Here is a 10,883-nt window from a genome sequence, read left to right as displayed (position 1 = left end):
GCGAGGGGACGTTTATTACAGGAATATCACGGTCTGACAGGAAAATGTCAGCAGCTCTGATTGGTGCGGGAAAAGTGTTTTTGTGAGACAAGCAGAGGTTTAACTGCCGCCTAAGAATGCAAGGAATGGGGGGGAAAAAAGCTGTCGACCTGGCTACTGCTGATTGTAGGAAGTGACCTGGTAGAGTAAGAGTCTATTTTACTGGAGAAGCTGTGTGGTAATAAAACCTTAGATACCCATGTTATCGATATAAAATGGTGAAGTCGTTAAAACGAGCTTAATGGTAATTTCATGTTGAATTTTAAAGAATTATAACTATATTCTAGTTAATAAATATATATAATAAACAAGCATACCGAGTATTCCTGCAGCCATACATCTCCTACTTATTTATAAATATCTTGATTTTTTGTCCTGCAAATGAACCAAAAGAGATTTGTTTTCCACTTAGCAGCATGATAAGGAAAACAATTTCGACTTCCTTGTCATGAATTTTCGGCCATTTCTAGGTAGTATTTCTGAGTTTCCAACCTATAGTGTTTACCTGTCGCAAACCTTAATTCAATATCCAAGGGCTTGTTCCTAATATCGAGATTTCCGTGCAAGATATCGACAACTGACGGATATAGATCAATTTACATAGAACAAATAAAAACGTCTGATTATATCACAGACCGGGTGATTCTACAGTGGACATGGTGATAAGGGGAACAAATTAAAACATCTGATAATGTCACTGACGGGTTAAATCTTCAGTGAACAGGGTGATAGGACTGCCACAAGGATCCAAGGCAAACCACGAAAGACTTTTCGTTTCCGAAGCATTATAGAGAAATCGTTATATTCTAATGATTGCTGTACGTTTTCTTGAATGTCTTGTGGATTTTCATGTGTGGATCAGGCCCCTCTGACTAGTGACCTGTAAAGGTCCTTTTCATGTCTCTGCATCAAAGTTGGACTTCTTCTTTAAATAGGTCAACGTAATTTCAACAGTAGACATCCTTTCTACATCTCTGGGTCAACGATGGATGCCCTTTCCAAGTCTATGTAAATAGCCAAAGAGGGACGTCCTTTCTAAAACAACATTGTAGGGCTTTTGGTCAACGTTGAAGTCCTGTCAAGGTATCCGAGTCAAAGACGGATGTCCCTTCTAGATCTCTTAGTCAACGTGGGATGGTCCGGCAATCTAAATACTTGCAAAACCAAAGAATGATGAGCCATTTTTTCATCTTTGGAAAGATTGCATAATGTATCGGTGTTGTTTCCTTCGTTATCAAGCAAGCCCAGTTCTTTTTGTATATAGAGAAATACAGTTATGTCTGCAGACAAGGATCAAGTTATTGGACGCCTTATCTGCAGGCACAATGACATACCTATCATGTAAATCTTGAAGTGTCAATTTAACATCAGGATCGAGGAAAGCTGACTTGTAGCTTTCTTCATTTTAGATTTTAAGCTGCAAATTCATTTAAGAATGACGGATCAAATGGATTTAACACGCTTTCAACTTTTCCACATTCTCATCCAGCTGGCATAGTTTTCATAGAATCTTTGACTGGCTTGAAATTCATATCCCATATAACAGACGGGGTTTCACAAAATCAAGCGCACTTCTTTTTCTAACTTCTCCCAATGTGATCTCAGATTTCGTCGTATTAAGTCTAGAGATTTGGTTGGTTTGAAGAACAAAGCAATATTTTGATCTAATTTGATGTTTGATTGTAACGTAATATATTTATGTTTTAAGGGTTCTGTATGCTATGTATATTTGTTTTGCTACTGTTAAAGCATTACAGATTGAGTTTTTCCCCATAGTTTCCATTTAGTTTGGCTATGCATTTAATTGTCTTCCCATACTGATTGAATGAGGACAAAATGACGGCCAAAGTTTTCAAATCTGCTCATTGTGGTTGGTAACTGTCATTCCCTGAAAAGTATTTGAAATATTTTACACAGATTTCTTTGATATTTTTGTTGTTGGAGACAGACTTAAATTACAAGCTAGCCACCAAAAGATCGTCTAACACTGTGCCAAACGTTATTGATAGGAGGGTGTCACGGAAAGCAAAATACAATGTATGTTGTTGTAAGCAGGAATTCTAGTAAACCCATGATGTGTTGATGTTCTATTGCTCTAGGCGCCTCGGATGATAATAAGTGGTTTGTCAGTAAGTGTGCTGGTGGAAAGAGGCACAAGATCATGTGACATACATAGTACACTCAATACATATGTGCCAATGAATGTATACTTCACATTGGTAATTTGTCTGAATGAACAAGCGTTGAAACACCACACTTGAATTTAACATCAAAACATATAGTACTATTTTATCTCTTGATATTTTGACTCAGTATTATCATTTCTATATTTGATATTCTTGCGGTAGAAGTATATTTTTAAGACATGGATATTTCTGTGGTGCAGGTATATATTGTTAAGACATGAATATTTCTGTAGTACAGGTATATATTGTTAAGTCATGGATATTTCTGTGGTGCAGGTATATATTAAGTCATGGATATTTCTGTGGTACAGGTATATATTGTTAAGTCATGGATATTTCTGTGGTACAGGTGTATATTGTTAAGTCATGGATATTTTTTGTGGTACAGGTGTATATTGTTAAGTCATGGATATTTCTGTGGTACAGGTATATATTGTTAAGACATGGATATTTCTGTGGTACAGGTATATATTGTTAAGACATGGATATTTCTGTGGTACAGGTATATATTGTTAAGACATGGATATTTCTGTGGTGCAGATACATATTGTTCTCCATTGTCCTTTTGTGGTGTCTGACTTGAATACTAATGAGCTCATTTTACATTTCTCATAGCCATGATCACAGACAGTACACACAGATAAAAAAAAGCATCACCATCTGAATAGTGTCGATCATTTTTCAGCACTATATCACACAGAAAACAAAAATAGCTTAGCTGGATGTCATCCTTGATTTTCCTGATACATTGTATAAATTTTTATCTGGGTCATTTTTGGCTGGAAGCTTAGAACTGCACACAAGAAAAACTTTTACACTTTTATTTCATCAGTTTAAATTTTTTAAAGTGACTTTGTATGAGGTCTTTTTGATAAGGTCTTGTTGCTATACATGTAGGAATATCCTCTGGTTGTTCTATCCACAGTTTATGATCAACATTCTCAGCTTTCAGCTTTTCTGCTAATGCCATCAAACTTTCTTCATTGTTAGCCTGTAAAAAGATATAAAAAAAAAATCTTAAACAGAAATATTCTGTAACACAGGAATGTTTTTTTCACATTCATAATAAGACCTCTGACCCTTCAACCAACATGTACTGATATAGTGTAAGGGTTGGCAGTAACTCTGGGATATCAGAATGCTTTTAACGTTACTTGATGACCTTGTGAACATAATAGGTTAAAAAGAGATGTTACTTTAAGGGAGATAACTCTAAAAGCTATCTTAATTTTTTATTTATAATAGTAAGCTGTATCTGTAAGAGTATTCATATTTCAATTTAATCACTGATCAGTGCTATATTTACCCTGATTCAGTTGTTTCTTAAACAATTATACATGTAATTCATCTACCAGAAACAAATAATGTCAATTATAAAAAAGACCCATACCAAAGTTTATTCTTGAAGAAACCTTAAGTACACTTCCAGGACCTCTTCCTTGCTCATTGTGAGGCAAAATGAGACCATTGATGGGGTTATTTTCTCTGATTTTTTTTCTTGCAAAAAACTGTTAAATATCTTTATATATCATGTATTCAATATGAAGAATGATTCGTAATGTTAAACTATAAAAATAGAGTTTATTAAGAAAATATTTCCTGAAAGCAGTATCTTAGACAATTTTTCTGCTCCCAAAATGGACGATCAAGGGGCAATTTTTTTCGGCCCTTCTTTATGTCCATTTGTCTGCACATAGCGTTTACTCATATCTTTTTAAATATGTACATTCCTGAGGATGAGACCTATCATTTGTTATCACATTTGAGACTTTTCCCCTTGATCTTTCAGCCTACTTATTACTTTTAAGGCTTCCAATGACTAAGTTAAGATTTTTTTCATCAACTTTGAGTCAAATTAATTATAATGTTTTCTATCAAAGAAATCTCAGATGGTTTTGATATTGGTAAAAAATTCATCAAAATACTTAGAATATCATAAAGTAGATAATCAGAAAATTAAAACAGATTGTTTGTTGTTCCTATGAAATAACTTATATATTTACAGTCAGATTTGAAGCAAATTTGGTGCATTTGCCAGACTTACACTTAAAATATATCGTTTATTTGTTTGAATAACCAATAAGTTTTATCACCAGATTTGAAAACAAACATATTGTTTTATATGAATAAGATCTCACATAAGTTTAATACTTGTAAACAAATGTAAATATTTGCCAGAGCTGAGGGAATTTTAAAATGTTAAAATAGATAATTTCTTTGTTCTCGTCATATAAATTAAATGTTTACTCTAAGATTTGAAGAAAATTTGATACAGCTGGACCTTTATAATCAATGCTATCTGGAATGGGTTTAACAAATGGTTAAAGCTATCTATGCAAAAGCTACATGGGAACAAAACCATTCATTAACATACTCAAGGTTGATGAACTGAAATAATCTAGAGACTAGATTATATAAGCTAGTTAAACGATCCAACGATACTGCACTGTTACATATGCAGCAATATGACTCGTTGAGGTGGGGTTAAATTATATTTGAGCAATATGTATATAAAATAACAATATGTAATACTATATGTTAGTAAATACTACGATTTTTTTCGCAGTTTTCTCTTTTCATAAGAATACCTCTAAAACAACTTTATGCATCCTTTCAATGTCGGCCAGATATTGTTGGGTTGTTGTCTCTTCCCGGAAGTTATGCATTACAGCAGTACATGCATGACATGCTTGCGCGATCAGCGCACCTATTGGCCATTTTAATTTGTCTACTAAGTCTTTTCTTAGCACAATATACTGTACAATTGGAGAAGCCATCCTCACTTCGGTTGCTGACAGTCTCACTCTATGGAGGCTTCCATGTTGTGATTCCGCACTATCTAATTTACTCTAATATGATTGGTAAAATATGTCCGTCAACTGACCAATAATATTGTATCACAGAAGATGATGACGTATTTAGGAAGTTCACATGTTAAACATACACAGCAGTAACCAAATCGGCAGGGAATACCATACAGCAGGTAGATATGTTATCTTACAACGCACTTAGCATATGAATATACTGTTTATGAATTTCAAAAGAAAACTTCTATAGTATAAGGTCACTTGAGGTCACTGCTACTGTGCAGTCGTTGTACAATATGGAAATTTAACGGTGACATGTCTCTCTCAAGGGGTCAGTGAAGATAAACATCATAAAAATTCATGCATGCATGGCTCATGTACACATATAGGCAACGAGTTGGTCGATAATGTTAGCAATCACAAGTTCTGGCATTTTGATCATTTAGCTTAGAAAAGTGGACAGAAGTGACAACGTATTAGTGGTTTGCCCATAATGACAGTAATTATGTTATCAGATGGTAATGGTCAGCATCCTATTCCAGTGGCCAGATACATATGTATATCGAGTTTTCATATCATATCACGATCGTGTCACATGCCTCTGATAACATTCAGAAATACAGTACAGTATTGGGCATTGCTTCATATCGATCATATTGCTTTTCTTATTGTTGTTGATATTTTTACTGGCTCAAAACTAATGCCTCAACTGGCAAACACAAGTAAGAAATACATTCTGAAAAAATTGATTCTTTGAAAAATTTAATCGATAAAGTTTACAAAAAAATTCTGTCTGTCATATATATTAGATATCTTCAATAATATCGGGGCAATGTTCCTTTAATGATTAAATTATTTTGTAGCATTATAAAATCATGACTGTTCATTGGCCTTAATTTTTGTTTGGTTGTTTACACGAGGATGGACAAAAGTGATACTAGTATTTAAAGTTAGCTGACAGTAATTTTGCATTTCATCAAACTTAAACAAAAACTACATCTGTTTAAGGTCTGTACTTTTATTGAACCCAAATTTAAGCATTGTCAATTATTTTACCTTCATTTTCTGTACAGCAGGAAATAAAGATATAGCTCAGAAATAGTTCATTCTGAAAAATTGTTAACAAATTTCATATTCTAAATGCAGACAGCAGTATATTTATCCAGTCATCAGATGGACTGTGCCTACTCTGAACAATAATAAGTATGAGGATTCCTGCATGAAATATTAGATTTTCAGTTCTTAAGTTTGAGTAAACAGTTTTGACAGAAACTTTTGTTTTGATAACTTTTTCCATTATAATATGCTATATAGTCGGTATATGTCTAAGTGTTAAAGGTCTTTTTAGGACATAATGATCATTGATCAGGGCTTTTTATTAGGAATCAAAAATGGACCGAATTCCTAACTGAAACTGTTGATTTTTAAAATTCCAAAATTTACAATGTACTTGTGAAAATGTCTTTTTCAGTTCACAAATTTTCTTCCCAAAATAAGACAAAATGCCCCATCCCAAAGTTATATTCAATAGTTAGTTAATTTACTTTTAACAAATTCAAAATCACATCAGAAAGTATTTTTGGTTATTTATAATGTTATGGAATTTATATTGGTATAGGAAAAAAGTATAAACAAACCCCCAGGAAAATACTTTGTTGCATTACAGGAAGGTATCATAATTGCTTATTCCACCAATTTTGTAGTGTATATGTCTACCTCATGGATGACACAGGACATAAGAAGTTAACAACATTGCAAGGTCAATCAATATACAATACAAATTCACCCAAAAAGTTAATAGTGTATCTTTTGCATGGAAAAATTAATGCACTCTAAATATTGCCTAAAAGTGTTTAAATGTTGAATGTTATATAATTGGCTTTTGTTGGATTTATAAGATGTAATATGAGAGTCAGTAATAAGAACAATTCAGCATAAATGCATTATATTATGTGTACATGCCTTTCAGTTTCTCAGATGATAAACTTAATTTCGAGCTCTTCAAGTCCAAAACAAAATTATTTTCTGTGTATTATTCTAATATGTAATGAATAGGGCCACGGGCTGCTAAAATCTGTACTTCATTCAAATTTGACTGAACCAGTAAAGTTGGCAAAGTCCATCATTTTGAACACCAAAAATGTGTATTGACTTTTTGTGTTTGATCCAATTATTAATCAGATTATAAATAATCAAATGGGCTTTAGATCATGAGGAGTTATGATAAATATGATATTTCTTATTTAAAGAAACCTTCCTTTCCCTCCATTACCAGTATTACAGTACATGTACAGATTGGAGTGATTTGGTATATTTTTGTGTAATTTAACTTGACTTAATCAATTTTAATACACTTTGTAGTCCTACATTTGTCAACATATTTTTTTCTATTTCATATATATGTCCTGTTGTCATGAGCATACAACCATCATGACAGACAGAAATAGATACTTATGTTATGTTCTTGATATAGAAGTAGAATATCATGACAAACATGCAGCAGTATGCCTAGAATTATTTTCTGTATATAGCTCCTCATATCTCTGCTTCATGTTACATGAGTCTATAATTAGTATACATACAGAATATGATAAGTGCATTTAGTAGACCTTGAGAATATATCTGATGACCTATAACCATTGTGCTTCGTTTGTCATTGTCCACCGTGCCATCCACTGTGCGTAAACTTTTGACATTTCAAACTTCCTCTCAAGTTCCACAACTGGGATTGAGCTCAAACTTGCATGAAATGATCCTGGGATGGTCCTGACCATGTGTTATTATTTAACGGGTATGTCTGAAATCCAAGATGACTGCCATGACAGCCATCTTGAAAAACATATCTTAAACATCTTCTCCAGTTCCACAGTTGCCTTTGATCTGAAAATTGGTGGGAATCTCAAGGACAGGTAGCCAATAAAGTGTTGTTATTTTTCAACCTTGTCAAAACTATGATATAGCAGCTAGGGAGGCCATTTTAAATGATTGTGCAATTATGGTTTTCCTGTGCAACACCTATTTGAAACTTCTCAAGTTTCTCTGGTTGGATTGAACTTATACTTGCATAAAATGATCCTGAGATGGTCCTGACTAAGTGTTGTTATTTTTTGGATTTGTCTGAAATCAAAGATGGCTGCCATCTTGAAAAACATATTTTAAACTTTTTCTCGAGTTCCACTGGTGCTATTGAACTGAAAATTGGTGGGAATGTTAAGAAAAGGTAGCCAACAAAGTGTTTTTATTTTTGTATGTTGTTAATACTTTGATACTGCTACCAGGGAGGCCATTTTGTAACATGATTGCGCAATCATGGTTTTCCTATGCAACACCCATTTCAAACTTCTTCTGAAGTTTCACCAGTTGGATTGAGCTCCAACTTTACTGTTAAAAAATAGGTAACACTTGTTACCATTACCTACTCCTCACAGGACCTACCATCTGCTTCATGAATCATGCATCACAATTTCTTAGCAAGATTTAATTTGGAGTAGAAAAAAAAAACCTACATCATGTTTTTTTTGTAGTCAGATGACTGTTAAAGTCCATGGGCCTCTTGTTTTTTTGTTTCCCAAAAATGAGATCTGACACTTCAGTTTTAATGGACATGTCTATTTCATTTATGTTTTGACCCCTAAGATTTATTTGACTTCTGAAATTGCCAATAAGGGGTCCTGTAGCAGTATGTTGAAATACTGTGTATGGTTCCACTTTAGAAATTTTGAAATTAGTATAACTTGGTATTATTTTAAATGTTTAAGATATTTAATTTTTTGACCATTTTGCTTCCAAAGTGTATATCAGTTCTTGTGATTTGAAGTGACCTGTTGCAATTCAATCATCTACACATTCGGTAACATTTAGACCCTAAAGTGCCAATAGTATTTATTACTGAAATCTAAATCCTTCAGGAACAGCTAAGTATTGTCCAGTATTGAGATAGAATTTTTATGAGGAAGAAAATATGAGTAAAGTGATTTAATGTGTACACTATACAGTTGTGTTGCAGTTTTCCTTCATATACATGTTGTAGGTAGTAAAGAATTAGGACTTGAATTTGACAAAATTTGTAGACCGGTCACTTAAAAAGTACTTTGGTCTACCGCTAATTGTAAACTTTGATATACATCAAATGTATTACATATATCAATATACTTACCTAGTATATAGATTCAGGGCACTTGTACTCCATATATGATAACACTTAACTTTCCTTTGTTGCAGTAAATGTACTTAAAAGCCACGTTGACAGTGACTTTACCATGACGGCTGTCTGTGCTACCATTCTGTGCGAGTACTGTGTTATGGGAGAATGAGGCAGTTTAGGACTTGGGTATTTGAGTGTGAATTCTTCCTTTCCACACTCACAAAACATGTCTTCATCATCTTTTTTCTGTCATCCTTTTTTATATCAGGTGAGTAATCAAAGATATTTTGCAGTTGTTGAACACTGAAATCAGTTTTGTGTAATAAGTAGTTAGGTATATTTATGTATGTGGATACCTGTAAATTTCTGCAATCCTGATAAATGTTGGTAGTTAAAAGAGATACTACTTCTTGAATATACAATGTATGAACTGAGGGTTGGGAATGCATTTCAAGTCCTTGTGGTTCTGATCAATAGGTCTGCTCTCTGCAAAATACAAAGTAATGCAAAACAACTGAATTTCAGTCAAAAAACAACATACACCTTGTCAATATACCACGTCAATATACCTGGTCAATATACTACGTCAGTATACCATGTCAATATACCTTGTCAATATACCATGTCAATATACCATGTCGATATACCATGAGATTTCAGGGCAAATGTGTGAAAGGGAAGAAAATATCTGAAAAAGTTTTTTAATTTCTACAAATATTCTCAGAATGAAAAGTACCTAAATGTGGTCAAATGGTAAAGTTTAAATGAAATGTTTCAAACTAGATTACCTAAAAGGAAGACAAAGTCGAATATTCTTTGCTTCTTTTTGATTCCTTGTGAATAAGGGATCATCAGTTTAAATCCTTATAATGTTAAAATGTTGATCGCTTGGTTGCAAAGTTTCCCTATTAACATGTCTAAAATCACCTCCATTTTAAATGGGATCCTTATCACATTAACTGCTATTTTTCACCTTTTTTAGGCCCAATTCATACCCTAAAATTACTTCTTACATTTTTCCCAATTAATGTACCAAATATTAATAACATAGTTTTTAGAAAAGTTGTTCCCCAGATTCTAAAGTTGATGTTATATCTGTCTTCAGTAGAAGCTGTTGTTTTGTATATAAGATTTAACATTCTCTAACTAACGTCATTGTTACCAATATATTAAGAGTTTATGCTATATCTGTCTTCATTAGAAGCTGTTGCACCTAATACAGTCTGTATATATATATATATGTGTGTGTGTGATGTGTATAGTCATACTTTGACACTAAATAGGACCTGGTTTCTATTCTGCAAAATGGGACTGACAGTACAATTAAGAAAACAGGACTTTAAATTAAGCTAACATGTTATAAAGTTTAGCAGGTTGTCATGGCAATCATTTATAATTATTTGTTTATCATTGTTCATCAATAGAAGTCAAATTCCATTAAACTAAAATTTGTTTGTCTAGCTTTAATCTATGTCTGTAGTAAGCATGTTAGCCCTAAGGGCCAGCAATGATAATTTGATGTGGCACTTTATTGTCGGTCAAACTTTATATGTCTCCACTCTGGCCCCATTATTGGATTAACATAAACGTCCTACATGTAACTACCTAAGTAATGTAGAGCTTCAAAGGGCTCAGACAAGGAAATTCATTGGAAAATCTGTTTGTTTGTAATTTTATAACTTTATCCTTGTTTTTAGACTTACAACC

General features: G+C 33.2%; 2 protein-coding genes across 2 annotated transcripts in view; one reads left to right on the top strand and one right to left on the bottom strand.

Annotated features, from left to right (window-relative positions):
- Positions 1-3,032: 3,032 nt before the first annotated feature.
- Positions 3,033-5,036, bottom strand: LOC132546329 (putative peptidyl-tRNA hydrolase PTRHD1). Its single transcript, XM_060210046.1, has 2 exons — positions 4,814-5,036; positions 3,033-3,216 (listed from the first exon to the last, which is right to left on the bottom strand). The coding sequence occupies exons 1-2, from the start codon at positions 5,000-5,002 to the stop codon at positions 3,046-3,048; spliced, it is 360 nt and encodes a 119-aa protein (XP_060066029.1). The 5' UTR covers positions 5,003-5,036; the 3' UTR covers positions 3,033-3,045.
- Positions 5,037-9,328: 4,292 nt separating this feature from the next.
- LOC132546266 (dyslexia-associated protein KIAA0319-like protein) overlaps positions 9,329-10,883 on the top strand; it is a 43,928-nt gene continuing 42,373 nt past the window's right edge. Inside the window, exon 1 of the mRNA XM_060209981.1 lies at positions 9,329-9,444. Coding sequence (XP_060065964.1) covers positions 9,342-9,444 — 103 coding nt within the window. The 5' untranslated portion in view covers positions 9,329-9,341. The remainder of the gene's footprint in view (positions 9,445-10,883) is intronic.

This window comes from Ylistrum balloti, unplaced genomic scaffold (genome assembly GCF_031769215.1).
Source record: "Ylistrum balloti isolate Yb309-2 unplaced genomic scaffold, AGI_CSIRO_Ybal_v1 Utg369604, whole genome shotgun sequence".
Lineage (NCBI taxonomy): Eukaryota > Metazoa > Mollusca > Bivalvia > Pectinida > Pectinidae > Ylistrum > Ylistrum balloti.
The sequence above is the reverse complement of the archived record's forward strand: the minus strand, read 5'-3'. Positions and strand labels throughout refer to the sequence as shown.

Bases quoted from the DNA above. Each gene is read 5' to 3' on its own strand.
- LOC132546329 (XM_060210046.1), bottom strand. From the start codon at position 5,002: ATGGCTTCTCCAATTGTACAGTATATTGTGCTAAGAAAAGACTTAGTA. The intron at 3,217-4,813 runs GTATTCTTATGA...ATCTTTTTACAG, and splicing joins TGCATAAAGTTGTTTTAGAG to GCTAACAATGAAGAAAGTTT.